Here is an 18,276-nt window from a genome sequence, read left to right as displayed (position 1 = left end):
TATCGGCTTAACAAAGCAAAAGACGCAACAACTCTATATCCCCGAGCGTTTGAGGATGAAGACGACTCAAAAAGTATGAATGTTCGATACTTTCCACCAAACCACAAATTTACCAACAATGATGTGATAGTACTTACTTTGCAACCAAAAGGGAGTGGAGACTTTTTTGATCCTTCTATTTTGCCTATCAGTGAAACGGCCACAACAGTTGACGCTCGGGTTTTGAATATGGGACAAACCTACTTGGACGTCGCAGTGCGAGCAGGAACATTTGAAGGGGCTTTTGGGCCAGCACCGAACGACATGTCGGGATCAGGGGATAAGTCGATGCGACTTCGAGCCGATCGCTTTTTTTCCAATATACCCTACCAGAGAATGGTAGCAGCTTTGGCGCAGATGACGAGCATTCCGGAGCGAAGTAAAGCAGCAACAACGCTGGACAGCGAGTTAGAGAAGGATGGCAACTCGGCCAGTGATATCGTCGTCATGGATGAAACACTTAGAGAAGTGATTCTGGCAACGCACGCCTTTTCCGATGCTGGAAGTCCACTACTGCATGACAAGGACACGGTCAACCTACAAGAATTGGTAAGTCTTTGTATTACATTTTAAAACATGAATACTTATGCTCACTTTTTAAACTGCTCACAGTCGAACAAGTTGGCTAAGCCACCTATGCCAAACTCTCTGAAACTAGCGCATCAAGTTATCAAATACATGAAATCCAACCCGCACGGCATCTTTCGCGAATTTAACGCTCCACAGTTTGCAGCTATTGAGGCTGCCTTAACCCGCCGTATGACAATGATTCAAGGCCCTCCAGGATCGGGGAAAACAACGGTTGCATCGGCCATTGCTTTTGGGTTTGCTCATCAATGTCGGAGTTTGTCATCGAACTCCAAAGTACTAGCTTGTGCCTTTAGCAACGTTGGCGCAGATAATCTTGCAGAATCTCTCGTCGGTCTAGGACTTAAAGTAGTCCGCGTTGGTAAGCCATCTGCTGTTTTGGAGTCACTGTGGAAAAACACTCTCGACGCCGCTATCGATCGAGACCCTGACGCCCAGAAGGCTCTCACGATAGCAGCCAAAGCTACGGCTCAACTTTCTAAGCTGACTCGTAGTAGCGACGGCCGTAAAAATGCGGGGGCTTCGTTGAGAGAACGATCTATCCGCGATGCTGCAACGGTAGCAGTCAAGAAGTCAATTGAGGTACGACAATACAAACGATGTTTCTGTATGCAAGGCTTGAATTCCTCGCTTCGCTAAACTATAGGGTTTTGATCTGTTCAGGCAAGCAACATTGCCGCAACACGGGCAATCCGTGACGCTGACGTTGTTGTTGCGACATCAACGGGTGCCGCTGACCCTCGACTCCTTGCAGCGTGTGGTTTGGTCACAAATGAGGAGACCGAAACGAAACGAAACCAAGACAAAAGTGTGTCGAGTGGCCTGTCTGCATCAAGCTCTTGCCTACGTGTCAAGGCACCCGATGGCGGGCCAGCGTTGTCTCTTCCGTTTGTACTCATTGACGAAGCTTGTCAAAGTGTTGAACCTGCTAGTTTAGTTCCGATTGTCTCCTCCAACAGCTGCAGATCGCTTGTCATGCTAGGCGATCCTTGTCAATTACCCCCAACGGTTCGATCAGGTGGTCCTTCTCCTTTGTCTATCTCATTGATGGAACGGCTTTCAGCAGCCCTGCCGCATCCATCGGGAAGCTCGCCGGTCGAGAACATACTTACAGATAACTCGTTCCTTGACGCGTTACCTGTCAAGCATGCTAAATCTCTCCTAAAATCCCGCGAAACAGGCCAGCAACTCCCTTCGTATCGCAACCGTTTTGCAGGATCAATATTTCTTTCAATTCAGTACCGAATGCATCCCAGTATTGCAGCCTTTCCCTCTGCTATCTTCTACGACGGACTATTATCGACTCCGTCATTCATGAAAAGTATTCGAGCATTTCCTTTGGTGCTAAATGGAATGATGCCATGCGGTGATCCCAATGTTTGTGTGCGGTTCATTAACGTCGGAGGGAGGTCCAATGAACGTCAGGGAAGTCCGACCCGATTTTCTAGAACTGTTTTCGGTCCGCAACAAAAATCTATCGAGGAGCAAACATCTTATTGGAATGAGCCGGAGGCGGAAAGGGTGGTTACGCTTATCAAGGACATTTTGCATGATAGCTCTGCTCAAGTTAAGAGTATCGGGGTCATTGCCCCCTATAACGGACAGGTCCAGCTGATCAAAGCAATGATGGGCTGCGATTCACAGCTCAGATCACTTTTGGCGAAGCGGCAATCTACAACAATCGAAGTTAAGTCGGTTGACGGGTATCAAGGACGTGAACGAGATGTCATCATCTTTTCCACTGTCCGGTCGAACCGTCAAGGAAGGATTGGATTCCTACGCGATTGGAGACGAATGAATGTTGCACTTACTCGTGCCAAAGCAGGCTTGATTGTTATTGGCGATCTAGATACACTGCGAGAAGCCGACTTACACTGGGATGCGTTTGGAAAGTGGGCAAGTTCTACAAGGTGTGTTGTGGATGACTTCGATTCTCCAGAAGACGAACCTAGCCTATAGTACCAGTTGCAGAAGGGGCTAAATCGTTCTTCTGATTGAGCACATTCCATATCGCGAAAGCCACAAGCATCCAGTCGAAAAAAGGAAAATTCACTACGATAATTGCGTCGGAATGGCGATGGGGTTTGTTACTAGCAGTTAATCGTATCCAAATTTGTCCGTTTCATCGAAATTCATAGCCACTCCCCTCCTTGTCGTCCGTTGGAATTGGCGCTCTCATACTCAGCAAATGGCCGCTAATACGATGTCTTTAAACCAAGACGCTTCCAAGTTTTAGCCGCATGAATCCACTATAACGAGAAAATATTATCTCTATTAACCAACATCGCCGTTCCTCGAAGTCATGAGGCATAAAAATGCCCAAGGGGTCGCAGGACGGCAAAAGCAAACGCTCTCAAAGTAAACGAACATTATAACGAGTGCTGAGCAGCGGGTCGAGACACGTGAAAGCTATTTTCTTTCTGACTGGGGGATACTGTGTGTCAACATAAACTTTCTCACCAAGAATGATGGGGCCTTTTTTGTTGCGTTGACACTGGCCCGGTCCGCGTTGATTGTTGTAGGAGACTTGAGTACTCTATGCGAAGCTTATCGTCACTGGCACGCCTTTGAGGAGACGGCATCTTCGGCCATTTCTGTCTTTCCGGGAACGAGCCTTGCGCGCTAGTCGAAGCAGCCCAGCACTCTCTGTGTACGTTCAGTTGCTAACAAAGGCGCTTTGCTTTCTATTGGATACTTTCGGAGATCCCAAATTAATTTTTAGTTTTTAAAGGCGTGGGACGTTCTCGTGGGGACCGCACTTTTTTGAGCTTGTCCTGCAAGCCTTTGCGACCCCCGACGGCCCTTACCATTTTGACTCGCATTTCGTGTCGGTCATCCGCTTTTCTTTTAGGGCTAAAAGAAAATTTGGCAGCAGGTAGATATCCAGTTTTTGAAGGTATCACTGGAACTTGCTGCGGTGCGGTGTTTTCATCCGAGCCGTTTTGAGGGCTCCCTTTGCTCCTTCTTCGGGACCGAGAAACAGTGATTTCACTTGGTGCCAACGATTTATGTACAGCTATTTTTGGCTGTATGTATTGCTCCGGTCGAGAACACGATAAGTCATTAGTGGGCGATAAGTGTCGCATTCTTAGGCTCAAGCAGCGGCTTTTTGGCGTCGCGAAGGAGACACTCCCACGAGATTTCTGTGATTCGAGTGCCGAGGCCAAACCGGAACTATCTTTCTCCGGTGCCTTATCTGGTTGACCGTATGTGGTAGATCGCAAACAATTCAGTTGCTGCTGCAACTTGGCAACATTCAAAGAGAGGCGACGGGCTTCTTCAACGGCCGACTTATACAACTCAACAGGGACCATTGTGTCTTCCTTTCGAATACGTCTTTTCAAATTATCAATTGTTAGTACGTAAGCGGCCTCCCGCTTCCGCCATTCCTGCTCGTTCGAGCACCGAGTGGATTGTAGAAGTTTTTTCGCATGCGCTCGACTCTCTGAAATTTGGCTCGTGAGCGATTGGATCTTTTTAAGTAGAGTACAGTTTTCAGTTTCAAGGCAATTTTTTGAACGAACAAGAGCTCTCAATCGAGCTTCCATTTTCTCGTTGGACTTTTGGAACATAATCAAAATGAGACAAGGGTATGGAAACGTGAGACACTCAACGATAAAATTCGTACACACCTTCAAACATTGGATGCGATCCTGTTCTGATGTGGTAACTCGGCTGACCATTGCGTCTAGAGTAGCCTTCGAAGATTTCATCGAATTCGCGAAACTACTAATCATAGCTGAGCGTTCCTTAATGGAAAGTTTTTTGAGCTGTAGCAAAGGAGAAAAATGACTGAGCAGAAAATCGTCGTAACCAAGAAGCGCGATTAAATTCCCAAAGTAGCATTTACCTCTGCGGTCGTTTGCCCCGAAGCATTCAACAAGGAACGAATCATAGCATCTCTCTCCTTCATGACGTGTTCGAGATTCCACTGGGTAGACTGCAGCAGCGAATTTAGTTCACGGTTCTTACGCTCCAGGGTTGGATCCACATGCTGATTTCGTTTAGCTTGTTGAAGATTGAGTTCGGCCAACTTGGCCGAGAGCTGCTTCTCAATGATCTCAGCCTTGTCCATTGCAATACGGCTCACATTCTCTTCCTCTTTCAAACGCGTTTTCACGGATTCGTTCTCGTTGCGAAGTTTTTCCAATTGCTGGGAAAGCTCGTGACATGTTACGTTCGACGTCGACACAGTATTTTCTAATGCTCTCAGCTGCATTTCTGCACTGTGCTTGGCCATCTCTAGATCCCTGACCCGTTTAATGAAAGCGTCATGCTGTCGTCGTTGATCTGTCTGCATGTCCTGTAACGATGATGTGAGAAAGTTTATTTCTTCGAACAGTTTGCGATCTCGACCGAGCAATTTGCTCGGGGGGCGACTGAGTGGTGGAGGCATATCTGCAAGCTCGTCCTCATCGGAAGAAAGGGACATGAAGAGCGAACTATCGTTTCGACTCGTGTTCCTGGGACTAGGTGCGTACGATCTTTCTTGCGGTATGTTTTGGGACGTTTGCGGAGGCAGTATATTTTGTTGGAACGTGACGCGGGTTCCTTGCCTAGCCATTGATTCTGTCCGCGACTGATACTGGTGAAGATTCTTTTTGCGGTCCAGAGCAACATTCATCAGTGCCGTACACCTGGGCTCCGTCTTGAGCACGTCTATGATTTGGTTCAAGTCGTCAAGATCTTGACAGCGTTTGATGTAGTCGAGACTGATCATATCAATACTCGGCAATCCTTTGTAGGATTGTCTCGACACATCGGTGTAACGTGTCATGACAGAAAGCGGACTAGCAAGGCTGCTCACGTGGGTGTTCTGAGCAGGTGAGAAGACAACGGTGTCCGGTTTCATTTCGAGGGTGGCAATTTTCGGGGCTGGAAATATTTCTTTTCCGTGTCTGTTCGTTGCTCTTGTTGATTTGATATGCAAGTTTGATGTATTATGCGTTGTTTGATGGGTCATCGAATGGTCAACTGAGATCGGAGGAGAAAAGATAGAATGGAGGACCTGCTTCGATCCTCGATCCTGTTGAGAAGGCGATACGAGCGGCACAGGTGAAATTGGCTGTGCATTCGCCGGCAAAAGGTTTTGAAAACGTAATGCAGGTTTCATTGTGGATGAAATTTCTAGCAGGTCGGCATGAATGGGCTCGAGTCAATGCAGGAGAAAGATAAAACTCTAAAGAGGGACCGGACAATGCCTACACTGCAACCATGATGGAAAAAATGATGGAGGAAACAGTTTGTTTGCCTGGCTTGAAAAATGATTGTCAACGGTCACGACGCTTTCAAGATGTTTTGAAAAACTTTATTTATGGTTTTACAGATATGGATACGATATAGATATGTCGGCGACTTGTTCAAAACACTTGTTACGAATCTTATTATACGCCACGTCACGGGATTTGCGAGAAAATCTATCGTGGCGGAAAATGGGTTTTGTTGGTCACCCAACAGGTAGGTAACCGAGGAAAAATGTCTGTGAGCGATTTGCTGACATCGGTATGTTGGCCAAGGTTCAGCAACAATTCCTCGTTGACAACTCTGCTTTGCCATCGACTTTTCTGCAACCAGCGCCTTGAGCCCTGATAAATAGACACCGCTTGAACAAATAATGCTCACTTTATGTTTACAGTAAAAAGTGGCAGCTTGGAACAGTTCATTTCGTGAGCTGCACTCGTAATCGTCTCATAGACTTTCTAGTTCACTCACGGCACCTGTATTAAGCAAACCATTTTGACTGAGCACACAATTTCGCTGCTATCGAACCCGCCCTAGCATTCCCTGCAATTCCCGTAAAGCGATCGGAACGCACTCCGGTACCACAAGTGGCGGTCCAATCTTCCCGCGGCGGGCCACCACGTGCAAATCCAGAAATTCCATCAATTTGGCAACAAAAGTACCAGTCGACCTCAACATTGCTTCGATATTATTGTGCCCCGCTCCGTCCACCCAAAAAGGTTTGGCACGCCACTCCTGTTTAAGAGCCAAGAATAAGTCTTGTCCGTGCCAAAACGGAACCACTTCGTCCTGTGTTCCGTGGACGATAAAAACTGGACAAGCGATTTTCGATGCGAAGTCGATATTTGGAAACTTGTCTCCCACCATAGTAAATCGAAAGTTGAAAGCCACGCGGTACGCAGAAAGCAAAGGCGATTGCAAAATAACCCCGCCAACCGAGCGCCCTTCTTTGGCCGTTTTTGACGCGAGATAGCAAGATGGACCACTGCCAAGAGACCGACCGTAGAGGACAACTTGCTCAGGCTGAAGGCGTCGAACTTCTGTCAAGTATCGATAGGCGGCTTCAATATCTTGGTAACATTGTTCTTCTGATGGGTGACCATTTGACTTGCCGTATCCGGTGTAGTCGTAGGCCATTATGTTCACTCTCAGCACTCGCGCCAAGTCGTTGAACCAATCATAAATCATCCCCAGATCTTCCGCATTGCCATGTGAGAACAGAATTGTTACGGATGCATTTGGTCGTTCAATAAAAAAGGCTGGGATGCGGCTTCCGTGCGACGTATTTAGCCAGAAATGCCGACTCGGGTGCAGGAACGTCGGAGGAGGCGGCTGAAAAAGTAATGAGCTGATCGCATCACCCATAACGTTACTGATAATGGATGGTTCTGATTGACAGTGAGGGCTTTAAAGCTTGGCACGATGTTGTGATAGACAGGAAATCTCGAAATTCCAGCAATGGTGGTGATGGTGATTTTTTGCACGGTTTTTGATGGGTCAGCGCCCTTTTGCCCTCTTACCGTTCGAACACCACGGTCCTAAACGTTGTTCTTTTCTCGGCCTACTTCTATGTCGTACCGAATTAACAATTAACTTCAAAAAATGTTTTTCTTACGCCGAGACCGTTGAGAAACGTGTCCAACTCTGTTTGCGTTGACATGGAGCAACGACACATTTTCAAGCCTGGACCGATCTCCAAGCCTCGGACTAATCTCTAACCCTGAAGTACTTACAGTTAGTTGTTTTCAGATTTGACCCAAATAGCGATTTTTCAACTTTTTTACTCCTCAAGACGGTAAACCGGCCTTTTCTCAAACTAACAATGTAATACCAATTAATTGTGAGTGACTGTGAGTTCGTCCCATATTCAACCATACAGAGAACTAGACTGAACATGGAAATTGGTTTCAGCTGTATCTCGCGGACGGAGTAGATCTGGACGGGCGCTCAACAAATGATAGGTAGTTGAAACAGACATTGGACCTCCATTTGACGCCGCTAGCAGGAACGGAAACAGACCGGTTAAAGGATCCCGCCTTTGGATCATGCTCAAAGCTGCGTTCGCAATACAATCAAGACCATTTTCCCAGGGCAATTTGCTTCCGATAGCAATTAAGAGTGGTGTATATCCCGCTTTATTTGCAATGAGAGCTGCTCTTGGATACGCCTGTAGAGCGGCCACAATAGCCTGGCGTTCTTTCAGACGATAAGGACGATCTTTGACAAGAATGTGTAGTGGCAGGCTTCCTTGAGCATTTGGCGTTATTGCCAAACCAGGCTCGATTTTGAGAGCGATCTTGAAAAAGCTGATGTCTACATTGCACTGAATGAGACCATGAAGAACAAATCTTGTTCGATTGTCAATTTCCTCAGGGCACGCTGTGGTACGGCGGAAATATTCCGAGGCAAGAAACTTAGCCTTTTCCCAAAATCGAGCAAAGTGTTCACTAGAAATATTGTCTCCCTTCAGGGCATGGGCTATGCACATATGTCCCTGAATGGTTTGGACATAAGCATGCCAAAGAGTAGCCACGGCGTATACACCTTCCCGAGTAGCTACTCGAACTATTCGGGAGTTTGTCCTGACAAGCTCCCGAAAAGTCTCAATCGTTGCGTTGTGGTTGGCTGCAGAGTGCAAAGACGTCCCGCCAAATCGATTCCGAATGAGAACACCGTCGGGATCCTTCAAATGTGCCAGCAAGGCCTTCACTCGCTTAGAAGATGTTTGGGATTGTCGACAGACAAGATGCAAAGGGGTGTCGTTGCAGCGACGATCTGGCATTGTGATGGCATCAGGGTAGAGAGAAGCCACAAGATCTAGCAATTCAAAAGGAGTTGCACCTATTGAGCACAACCAGTGCAACTTGGTCCAACCTAGTGACGGATTCGCGATTTCTTGGCTTCGTCGGGGTTGGCGAGCAATCTTACGAAAGCGCTGTCCCACCGCTGTTCTTCAATCAAAGCATCAAGCTCATCGCTTGTGCCCTGTTCTTCAGCCATTGCTCCCCAGACGGCCTAACTTCAGATTCTTTTTTACTTGAAGCATTGCGCGCAGTTTCCCCCCCCCGAAGACGAAGGTGTTTTATGGCCGATAAAATGACCGCTTTTACTGTCAATCCCACTCGAGCAAATGTCTCTTCGTTTCACAACATGTCCCGTTTTTGATTCACGATTCACGACATTTGAAAGCTCGTTTTTCCCAATGTAACTTCCCTCTTGATGCGATGGACTCACAGACACAAATAGAAAAATGTCGATTGTGAGAGCAGTGGTTTCGCTTACCCGAGTATAATTTTGAAAGAAAAGCAATTTACAGTCGAGAGCTTTCGGAAACGAACACAAAATAGTATAGTTGAAGCCGTGAAGAATGGCCACAGAAGAACCAAAACAAAAGAAGATAAAGAGAACGAGCCATGAGGTGGAAGAAGAAGAAGAAGAAGAAAGGACAGAAGTAGCCACATACCCAACGGATGCACCGGATTTTAGTTCGACGATTCGCATCAATGAAGAAGGAGATTCTTTTTTTGAACTTTCAAAGACGCGCCGTGTCACCGTGCGACAATTTAAAGGAACTACATTGGTTGATATCAGGGAGGTACGATTGCATTGGAAAAGACGAACGCGAATCTGGAATTTTATTAATCTCAGCCCTTGAATTCTTTTTTATTCTATCCAAAACTTAGTATTACGAAAAAGGTGACAAATTGATGCCAGGAAAGAAAGGAATCAGCTTGACTCTGGATCAGTTCAACGAATTTAAGGACGTGATTCAAAGTGGATTGGTCGACAAAGCACTGAAAAAGCTTGAATAGTTGTCATGAGAATTAACGTACGTAATCTATTGCAAAGATGTAAGCACTTTGCGAATATCTTCCCAAAAAGGTTCAAGGAAGTAAAGTTTCCAAAAACGCCAAAGCAGAACTCTTTGTTCGAGCCTCAGCTACATCTTCATAACGAATTGTATTCCGCCCTCTGTTTTTGGCGTTGCGGTGGCTTTCTTTTGCTAGTCGCTTCAAGAAAAGCTCGGCTGCAACCGTGGTCATGATTGCAGCCTCATTTTGAACAATCGGAATGTCAGGGTCCAGTTTCATCGCTTTCTTGACGGTACGGAAGGGTATGGTTAATCCAGCGACTGAAGGCGTTCGTCCTTTCTTCGCCGAACTTCCTGTCACCGACGATCGCCTTGGTGATCGCTTTCCGCTTTTGTTTTCCGGAGTCGACACACTTTTTGGTGGTTTTGGTGAGCTCGTTGACGCCATTTCGTCGTCCGTTCCTGTTGACTTGACTGTTATATCATCTTCGTCGTCGTGGTTTTCGGTGGGATCCTCCATGATGCTGACTTCGTCTTCCTCCCCGTCATCGTAATCAGTAATAATGTCTACCGACATAGCCACATGTTCACGCTCGTCGTCGCCATCCAGCTGGGCATCGTCGGTTTCCTCTCCTTTGTCGTCCGCTGCCACAGCCTCTACTTCGCTGATATTTGTATTCTCTTGTTCACTCATTTCTGAAAAAAATGGGAGGCTTTCCAACGTGTGTTAATAACTGCAAACTCTAAAAGAGTTGGTAATCGTGGATAGTAACGACGAAGCTGCGCTTGGTTGCCGATTAACGAACGAGGGTGGTGACTATGGAGAGCACGGACCACACCCTAACTGTCCGTGAATATTCAAAAATACTCTATGAACACCAACTAATTGTAAACATGTGCCAGATTTTGCACCTGACTGTGACAGGTGTCTGAAAATCTGTCGCTTCCGGGTTAAATGAACCTGATTCTGATCTGCAAAGCTGGAAAAATAAGATGCAAAATCACATTTCCTTACATTACATTAGTGATTCCATAAAACAAGATTATAAGGGAATGAACCTTTCCCCTAACAGTGAAGGACGCTCATTGGGTAATGCTACAATGCGGGCGACTTGAGAATCTAAAATGAGCTTGATTTTAATATGTGCAGCACTAGTCCTATCAAGAGATACCTACCTATACCATTAGAGGAGATACGATCGCGTCACAACCGATGAAAACAAATCTGAACTTGTATGAAGCACGGCACAACTGAGCAAGGAACCAATTATAAGAGAGTGAAGCAGGAACGAAGCATCCCACTTCGGTTATCTTTGATGAATAGAGAACTTCGCAAGCGTAGAGTTCTTAATTGTCTACTAATAAGTGAACATACCTAACAATTCATACTCTAACAAGTACCTATCTGTCTTCTTGCATGAACCATTGTCAGGTTTTCTTCAGTCATATCAACAATCTTCTTGACTTTTGCGAACAATTTGCCGCACCTTCTTCTTGAAGGCCGGTTTATCGTTCCGCCACATAACTGCCGCGTCGAGGTTGGCGGGGCTCTCATCATTGGGATCGGACAGCATCGAAATGACCGATACCAAAATCTGCTCTACGCCGAGAATCGGTCGCCAACGCTCTTCGGCAGTCTCCTGCGAGTTGAAAGCATCTTCTCCAGGTGGATGCAGAATGGAGATGCAAACTTTCCCGTCCTCGTAAACATTCGGATGCCACATTTCGGAGGTAAACGTCATAGTTGGTGGCATGTTGGGGAAATCGTGCGGAAATACCAGACGCGCTTTAAAAAAGCCTCCTTCGAATAGCGTACCATCTGGCCCCATTACAAGAATTTCCCAGTCATACAGATTGCTATCATCTACCAAACCTACCGAAACCAAATCAATTGGGTTCTTTGCAAGGTCTGAAATCGGAGAGAGAAACAATCGTGGAATCAGAAAACTTTACAATCGTGAAATAAAAAACTTTACAAAAACAGCATACACCATTGGACAGAGGCTATTTCATGATAAAATCCACCCACTCGAACTATTTCCGGTTTCCTCGGCGTTTGGTGACACAAACAACACAGGGCTGGCTTTTCTCTTACTTTACCACGCACCATTAAGCTGCCTTCGAAGCAATTCTGTTCCGTAGTCGCTCATATCAATCCAGTTTGATCTCCCCCGATACTCAAGACAGCAGTGATGTGCACCTAGCAATATAGTAGGACAGGAAAATGACTCCTTGAATGCAAACTTGAGCAACAACACTATGAATGTAACTCCCACTCCAAGCGATGGCGTGTGTTCGCAGGGGCATCGATTTTCATCTTTTGGTTTCCCGTGCTTTGGTAGAAAAAGTCGCGATCACAAAGCACGCTGCTGACTGTGAGTAGAAAGTGAATCCTCATTTTGCGCGCCAATTTGCCTGCGCGACAGAAAGGTCATTTCGAAATAGACGTGCAAAACCCAGCTCATGTTGCAAAACATTCCCGATTCCTTTCTCGATTCCAAACATTCTAGTCGTATGAAGCGGTCAACCCTTTGGCTAGGTGTCGTTCCGAAAAAGTAAATTCGAGATGCAGCTCTAGAGAGATCATGTCGTCCTCATAAACTAGCGTCAACCACTGACTGACTGTGAACTCGCAGCAACAGGCACGGCCCGCAGAATCTGTGGGAACCTCACGATCGTATCAGTCACAAACAAACGCGCACCACCGATAAAAACGTTCATCGCCTTGCAGTAGACGCTCATTCTTATCTTGAAACAAACCACTTTGCGAAATCAAGAAACGACATTCAGAACCATCATCGAGACACACTGTTCATGGTTGATACCTGTTTCGAAAGCTTTCTTAAGAATTCGCGTACCGCCCGACTCCACGGATTTCATTCGCAGGCGCCTATAACAGTCTTGATATCGAAAGACTGCCATTCAGACTCTCAAATATCGTCTCAAGATTCTTCCTTGCCGACACAGATATCGTGTCGGAGACGTGCAAGATTCCATCTTCAACCAGAAAACAACGCGCTATTTGGCATTTGGCCTTTGTCGATACCAGACATATAACAAGAGTTTAGGTATAGCTTCATTTCACGACTTTAACTACAACCATGGTGGTCCGTGGAGGAACTATAATTAACATTTCCGGTGCTTCGCCGGTAGATGATCCCGAGTATCGCTACAAGATGCCCGCGGTTTTTGGAAAGATTGAAGGGTCTGGGAATGGTATCAAGACAGTGATTCCCAACATCACTGAAGTGGCTCTTTCTTTGCACCGGCAGCCCGGCGAGGTCAACAAGTTTTTCGGAACGGAACTTGGCGCGCAGACGCGTTACAGTGCCGAAACGGATCGCGCTGTTGTAAATGGCGCGCATATGGACGCCGTTCTTCAGGATTTGATGCATCGTTACATTGAACGGTTTGTGCTATGCCCCAACTGCAACCTGCCTGAGACGGACTACAAAATTAAGAATGATGCTATTTGGCACAAGTGCGCAGCTTGTGGAGCTAAAGAAATGGTGGACATGAGCCACAAGCTCTGCAACTACATTCTTGCGGAGGACAAGAAAGCCAAGAAAGACAGCAAGAAAAGTAAAAAGGGTGATAAGGTACGTGCAGTGGAACAGGAAATAGCACCGTTGAAAATGTCCGTTGTGTTGTTTAACCCTTTTCTCTTAAAATTTACAGGATGACAAGAAGAAGAAAGACAAAAAGAAGGACAAAGACAGCGATGACGAGAAAAAGAAGAAAAAGGACAAAAAGAAGAGCAAGGATAAGAAAAGCAAAGACAAGAAAGAGAAGAACGGCGACGACGAAGACGAAAAGGATTACATCAAGGAGGCTCTCGAGGGTGGGAAAACGGAAAATAATGGTCTTTTGAACAGCGACGACGAAGACAGCGTGTCTCTTGCCTCTGAAGCTGGCGTCGATGATCAGGGTGCCTTGCTGCTTGCTGTCGAAGCTACAAAAAAGTATATTGCGGAGAATTCCGATGTTAGTGATAAAGAGCTTTCTGAGGTCGTGACTAATCAACAAATGGCTTCAGCCCTCAAGTCGCACGACAAGGTCCATATTATCGTGCGTGCGGCGCTCTCCGCTCAATTCTTCAAAAACAAGGAAATCGAGAAGTATTCTTCGGCCATCTATAGCATCACGAGTGGCAACAAGATCATGGAACGTCATTTGATTGCGTCGCTCGAGGCCCTGTGCATCGATAAGCCCAAGAACTTTCCCGTCATGATCAAACAGTTTTATGACGAGGATGCCCTTGCTGAGGAAACAATTCTGGAATGGGCCGACGAAGGTCGCTCAGAGTTTACCCTACCAGAAGTGGACGAGGATGTTCGAGCTACACTTCGTGGAGAAGCTGAGCCTGTGGTTGTCTGGTTGCAGGAAGCCGATAGCGAAGACGATTCCAGTGACGAGGATTAGGTCTTGCGCTCAGCTTTACGAAGTTGACGAGTAGTCATACTTTATTCTTACCGAATTTTATCGATGTTGACAGGCAAGACAAGTAGACCTCATTACCCAGTGAATTGCTGCAACGTATCGCCAGTGAATAATCTACGAAGACTGATAAAAATCTAAGAAATTTACTATATAAAGATATATTATTTTTCGAAGCAACTATCGACAAAGCTGAAATGTTGATCGTGAGAGACTCAGTAGAGAGCACCCGAGCTAGAAGACATCCGGTGGTCGCATCCCCATAAAGTCGTTCCCAATAGTGGTCTGCTGAGCCTGCAGATGGTAGCGCAGAGACAAAATCATCTGCTCCAACTTCCGAATTCGTTCCTCCGCCTCTTCGCGATTTTTGCGAGCCTCCTTCACCTCTAAAACGGCTTGAGTATGCCGATCTTGTTGAATATTCACAGCTTTACGCAAAAGCTGGTTCTCTTTAGCAACCCGACCATGATCTGCCGTCAATGAAGACAGGGCGGCCTCAAGGTTGGATTTATCCGACTTCAGGGAATCGATCAAAGAAGCTTGCTCTTCGACTACCCGGGAGATATCTTGATGCGGGGAAGAGCTGCCATCAGGCCGTAGACGTTTGAGAGATTGGGCTGCTGGTTGACGGGACAGTAAAACTCGTTAGAACACAACCCCCCGGTAAATCTACACGACAGCTTGCAAAGAAAATGGTGTGTTACTTGTCACATCGACAACATTGTAGCGATATTATTGCATTCCAATATCCAATTTCTGTCTTTGCAGAAATATATTTATTGTTTTCATTCCATAGGAAATTCCCACGAGACAACGATATACGCTTTACGACTTACCACAACTTGTTCCCAGCTGATTCGTTTGAAAGAAAGGAGAGTGGGACGAGAAAGCATTCGAAAGGGATTCAATGGTCGTCTCTCCAAATCGACGCCGCTTGGTCGATCGCTGCACGCTATCGTCCGCAAGCTCCGTTTCGGAGTAATTTCCGTGATTGGGGGTGCTCATTATCTGCGGAGAGCAAGCCAACGACCGCTTTTGCCCTGACGCTGCTGCAGCGAAGGCTAAGGGTGATGCAACTTCCATTGTTAAACAAGGCGGAAAGAACGGTTCAGACGATAAGCTCGGAAAAAAGTCAGCTTCTTTGAAAACTAGCCTACGCTTCTATTGTGGCCTTCTGCTGTATTGCTGTCAAGGGAACCTGAAAAGCTTGTGTTTTTGTTTGGTGACCCCAATAGTCGGGTGGTACATTTCTACGCACAAGTCCCTGCCGGTATAAATGTAACGATGACGGCAGCTGGAATAAAACAGTCTGGCTAACCTCCGTTCATCAAAACGAACACCGTCTGTACGTCGCTTAACTTGCAGGGTTTGCCAACCGTGGCAATTCGTATCGTGAGAGCAAATGCACGTCTCCATGTGTCGATAGTTTTGGCAATTTGTCGGACTCTCTGTATGAATAACCGAAACGATCACAACAGCCAACGACAAACAACAATAAAAAAGTCCCGAAGCGATTGACATACTTCAGAAGAATAGCCATTGACACCAGCTGGCTGGTTTTTGTGCATCAAATATCAATTTAAATAGGGTTACCGTTTTCAGGTATTGCAATCCGCGCCACTTTGTGTTACCAGGTCCCACTCATATGAGATTTTGATAGCAACTTCCATTTACGCTGGAATAAGGTTATTCCTGCTGTCACATCTTGCTCCAAATGCGGCTTGCAAAACTACAATTGCCACTGGGATGCGTTTAAAATACCTTCCCAGAGAGACGGTCGATTGCTTTCCGAAATATAGTCGTTGTCAATGATCGCACAAAGATAGTACGTGTCACGAATAGTTTCGATCAAATCAAAGCTATCGCTATCGTAATCATATAGATTGGACCACATGCTCGTCCAAAGAGAAAATGCTTCTTCTGCCCAAACAAGAAATATTCTGGGATCAAAGATCGTCGGCTGAAGGATCTCTCGATTCGGAAAAACACCCCACGTCAGCGCCGTCACGCCTCCAAGCTCTGTTCCCTCTTGAATACAATTCCCAGCATTGTTGACCGCGTAAACATTCATTGATTGATTTTGTTTGACCATGTTAACTAAGCAACGCATGTTCTCGGGACTACAAAAGCATTCGCAATAGGCCTTTTGGTATATGTAACCCCCCGGACCTCCCCAACCAAACGATTCATGCGTACTTAGTGCCGCATTTACAGAAGGTTGGCTGTTGATGGTTAGAAAGCCGGCCCGGTTTAGTGCAGCGAGCTTGGTCTGAATGAGAAAAGATTCAGGTTGAAGCGTTGCTTCACACCATGGTATATGTGGTATCTTGCCTTCAATGTATAAGGCGAAAACTTCGTATACATCTTCTGACTTTGTCGGATTGCTTCCCAGCATGTTACGCTGATCATCTTCACTGCCTAATGAAAATGAATAGTAGTGACTAAAATTCGAGAGTTCCCCGAAAGCTGGGGAAGTTGAATCACCCCAACGGCCATTCGGAAACTCGTCCCAGTCCTCTGTGCGCAGCACATAGCTCTTGGGTCGATTCGCCCAGTTGATAGGTCTCACCTGTTCCATCTTAGATCGTCCCGTCATTGCAGACGGACGCCAAGGTAGTATCCTTCCCGATTTTGTTCGAATTTTGTCGACCAACCCAGAATTGACCGTACCGTCTTGGGATAAAGTATGATCTTCCTCAATGTTCTCTTGCTGGACGATGACCTCGACAGCACCAAGTTGCATCAGTATTCTCGTTGCACTCCGTTCTAAGTTCAAAGTGTAAAAATGTACTCCGTCGATCTTAGCTATAGGATCCGCCAAAATTTGCCGGCACATCTCTGCGGCGAGCGAACAACCGATTTCTTTGACTGCTTCGTCATCGTCTTTGATTGGTTCCAATCGCTTCCAGATCTCGTCGGGAACGCTAACACCACAATATTGAGTCATCCGAGTAAAACTGGAATAGCTTTGTATCGGCATGATGCCGGGTAAAATGGGACACTGGATTCCGACGTCACGACAGCGATAGCAAAAGTCTAGGAAGCGTTCGGTATCGTAGACAAACTGTGAAATAATAAAATCTGCACCAGCCCGCATCTTTTCTTTGAGATGATCAAGCTCGTCTTCCGGACTTGTTGAAGAAGGATGTCCCTCTGGGTGGCCCGCAACGGCAATTCCAAAGTAATCTCCATATGTGTTCCGGATGAGTCGAACCAAATCGATTGCCCGCTCGCACTCTCCACCACTTACATCTCCCACTTGCCAGTGCTTCTTTGCTTTGGGTGGATCTCCACGTAACGCCAATATATTGTGAATGCCTAAGACTTTGGCTTGATCCAAAACACGGATGAGCTGATCACGTGTCATACCCTGACAAGACAAATGGAGAAGGACGTCCACGCCCAGATATTTTTGCGCATGGCTGGCTAAAGCCATGGTCCGTGCAGATGTCTTATCGGATCCCCACGTGACATCAATAAAGAGAGGATCCAGCCGCTGAGCCATGCGATCAATTCTTGTAAGAAGGTTATCAAGACCAGCCTCCGTTTTTGGGGGAAAAAACTCGAACGAATAGTACCAGTTTCCGCCCGGAAAGTTCAGTTGACAGTCGTGCAGAGAGGGCTGCCGTGAATCGTTGCTTCGATATCGCAGTTTAGCACGTCTATCACGAATCTTTTCAATGATCTTCACCATAGTGATGGTATACTTCGCTTGGCTCTAGCGGAAGAAGATGGTGTTCACGTACATTTACTCTGTGCCACAACCACAAAAGATTGTGAAGGTTGCTCTCGTTTGTAGATTTATTTTTGGTATGTGACTGTGAGTAACTTCCATAATATAAGTAGTAGTAGCAAAGTAGTGGAAACGCTTTCGGTTCCGGTAAGCCTGAGATAAACAGGTAAAACGGATCGGGATATAGCGGGTTGCATGACAGACTGCGGAAACTGACTGTGAAGCTTTGGTGCAAGTCGTCGAGCGACACGTCCACGGTCGTTCAGGATTCGCTCCTCCTCCAAGTTGTTGTTTGTTGTTGCCCAGGCGCTCGACAAAGATACTACTAGTCAATTTTGCTTCCGGAAAACAATGGCAGACACCCGAAATTCCCCTAAGTCACAGTATCCTTGAAATACATATATTCAGAGAACCTGAAACGCCTAGC

The 18,276-nt window shown here is 46.3% G+C and overlaps 10 protein-coding genes across 10 annotated transcripts; 3 read left to right on the top strand and 7 right to left on the bottom strand.

Annotated features, from left to right (window-relative positions):
- Nucleotides 1-2,346: 2,346 nt before the first annotated feature.
- PHATRDRAFT_13582 (predicted protein) lies at nt 2,347-2,586 on the top strand (the record flags this gene model as incomplete). The annotated part of the gene is made up of 1 exon (XM_002181303.1): nt 2,347-2,586. A coding segment is annotated over one exon (240 nt), but the record flags the coding sequence as incomplete, so codon positions are not given.
- Nucleotides 2,587-3,338: 752 nt separating this feature from the next.
- On the bottom strand, nt 3,339-4,774 carry PHATRDRAFT_47045 (predicted protein; the record flags this gene model as incomplete). The annotated part of the gene is made up of 3 exons (XM_002181135.1): nt 4,478-4,774; nt 4,260-4,397; nt 3,339-4,187 (listed from the first exon to the last, which is right to left on the bottom strand). Exons 1-3 carry the CDS (start codon nt 4,700-4,702, stop codon nt 3,339-3,341), a joined length of 1,212 nt encoding a protein of 403 aa, XP_002181171.1. The 5' UTR covers nt 4,703-4,774.
- Nucleotides 4,775-6,387: 1,613 nt separating this feature from the next.
- PHATRDRAFT_47043 (predicted protein) lies at nt 6,388-7,318 on the bottom strand (the record flags this gene model as incomplete). Its single annotated transcript, XM_002181134.1, has 1 exon — nt 6,388-7,318. Exon 1 carries the CDS (start codon nt 7,231-7,233, stop codon nt 6,388-6,390), a length of 846 nt encoding a protein of 281 aa, XP_002181170.1. The 5' UTR covers nt 7,234-7,318.
- Nucleotides 7,319-7,735: 417 nt separating this feature from the next.
- PHATRDRAFT_47042 (predicted protein) lies at nt 7,736-8,894 on the bottom strand (the record flags this gene model as incomplete). Its single annotated transcript, XM_002181133.1, has 2 exons — nt 8,751-8,894; nt 7,736-8,709 (listed from the first exon to the last, which is right to left on the bottom strand). The coding sequence occupies exons 1-2, from the start codon at nt 8,866-8,868 to the stop codon at nt 7,736-7,738; spliced, it is 1,092 nt and encodes a 363-aa protein (XP_002181169.1). The 5' UTR covers nt 8,869-8,894.
- A 341-nt stretch (nt 8,895-9,235) lies between these two features.
- PHATRDRAFT_37144 (predicted protein) lies at nt 9,236-9,680 on the top strand (the record flags this gene model as incomplete). Its single annotated transcript, XM_002181302.1, has 2 exons — nt 9,236-9,463; nt 9,552-9,680. 2 exons carry the CDS (start codon nt 9,236-9,238, stop codon nt 9,678-9,680), a joined length of 357 nt encoding a protein of 118 aa, XP_002181338.1.
- On the bottom strand, nt 9,675-10,373 carry PHATRDRAFT_47041 (predicted protein; the record flags this gene model as incomplete). The annotated part of the gene is made up of 1 exon (XM_002181132.1): nt 9,675-10,373. The coding sequence occupies one exon, from the start codon at nt 10,371-10,373 to the stop codon at nt 9,753-9,755; it is 621 nt and encodes a 206-aa protein (XP_002181168.1). The 3' UTR covers nt 9,675-9,752.
- Nucleotides 10,374-11,020: 647 nt separating this feature from the next.
- On the bottom strand, nt 11,021-11,885 carry PHATRDRAFT_28433 (predicted protein). Its single transcript, XM_002181131.1, has 2 exons — nt 11,787-11,885; nt 11,021-11,588 (listed from the first exon to the last, which is right to left on the bottom strand). The coding sequence occupies exons 1-2, from the start codon at nt 11,827-11,829 to the stop codon at nt 11,128-11,130; spliced, it is 504 nt and encodes a 167-aa protein (XP_002181167.1). The 5' UTR covers nt 11,830-11,885; the 3' UTR covers nt 11,021-11,127.
- A 402-nt stretch (nt 11,886-12,287) lies between these two features.
- On the top strand, nt 12,288-14,271 carry PHATRDRAFT_47039 (predicted protein). The gene is made up of 2 exons (XM_002181301.1): nt 12,288-13,278; nt 13,358-14,271. Exons 1-2 carry the CDS (start codon nt 12,781-12,783, stop codon nt 14,099-14,101), a joined length of 1,242 nt encoding a protein of 413 aa, XP_002181337.1. The 5' UTR covers nt 12,288-12,780; the 3' UTR covers nt 14,102-14,271.
- On the bottom strand, nt 14,248-15,269 carry PHATRDRAFT_47038 (predicted protein). The gene is made up of 2 exons (XM_002181130.1): nt 14,953-15,269; nt 14,248-14,736 (listed from the first exon to the last, which is right to left on the bottom strand). Exons 1-2 carry the CDS (start codon nt 15,197-15,199, stop codon nt 14,351-14,353), a joined length of 633 nt encoding a protein of 210 aa, XP_002181166.1. The 5' UTR covers nt 15,200-15,269; the 3' UTR covers nt 14,248-14,350.
- Nucleotides 15,270-15,680: 411 nt separating this feature from the next.
- PHATRDRAFT_28431 (predicted protein) lies at nt 15,681-17,903 on the bottom strand. The gene is made up of 2 exons (XM_002181129.1): nt 16,850-17,903; nt 15,681-16,789 (listed from the first exon to the last, which is right to left on the bottom strand). The coding sequence occupies exons 1-2, from the start codon at nt 17,808-17,810 to the stop codon at nt 15,846-15,848; spliced, it is 1,905 nt and encodes a 634-aa protein (XP_002181165.1). The 5' UTR covers nt 17,811-17,903; the 3' UTR covers nt 15,681-15,845.
- Between the last annotated feature and the right edge of the window lie 373 nt (nt 17,904-18,276).

Source organism: Phaeodactylum tricornutum, chromosome 12 (assembly GCF_000150955.2).
Source record: "Phaeodactylum tricornutum CCAP 1055/1 chromosome 12, whole genome shotgun sequence".
Lineage (NCBI taxonomy): Eukaryota > Bacillariophyta > Bacillariophyceae > Surirellales > Neidiaceae > Phaeodactylum > Phaeodactylum tricornutum.
Note: the sequence above shows the minus strand (reverse complement) of the source record. Positions and strands in the feature narration are given on the sequence as shown.

What these genes read in the sequence shown, in the direction of transcription:
- PHATRDRAFT_28433 (XM_002181131.1), bottom strand. Translation starts at nt 11,829, where the DNA reads ATGAGCGACTACGGAACAGAATTGCTTCGAAGGCAGCTTAATG. An exon ending in GCTTCGAAGGCAGCTTAATG is followed by an intron (nt 11,589 to 11,786) that starts GTGCGTGGTAAA and finishes CTCCGATTTCAG; the next exon opens with ACCTTGCAAAGAACCCAATT.
- PHATRDRAFT_47038 (XM_002181130.1), bottom strand. Translation starts at nt 15,199, where the DNA reads ATGGAAGTTGCATCACCCTTAGCCTTCGCTGCAGCAGCGTCAGGGCAA. An exon ending in TCAGCTGGGAACAAGTTGTG is followed by an intron (nt 14,737 to 14,952) that starts GTAAGTCGTAAA and finishes CCCGTCAACCAG; the next exon opens with CAGCCCAATCTCTCAAACGT.
- PHATRDRAFT_28431 (XM_002181129.1), bottom strand. Translation starts at nt 17,810, where the DNA reads ATGGTGAAGATCATTGAAAAGATTCGTGATAGACGTGCTAAACTGCGA. An exon ending in GAGAATACTGATGCAACTTG is followed by an intron (nt 16,790 to 16,849) that starts GTGCTGTCGAGG and finishes CTTTATCCCAAG; the next exon opens with ACGGTACGGTCAATTCTGGG.
- PHATRDRAFT_47039 (XM_002181301.1), top strand. Translation starts at nt 12,781, where the DNA reads ATGGTGGTCCGTGGAGGAACTATAATTAACATTTCCGGTGCTTCGCCG. An exon ending in AAAGTAAAAAGGGTGATAAG is followed by an intron (nt 13,279 to 13,357) that starts GTACGTGCAGTG and finishes TAAAATTTACAG; the next exon opens with GATGACAAGAAGAAGAAAGA.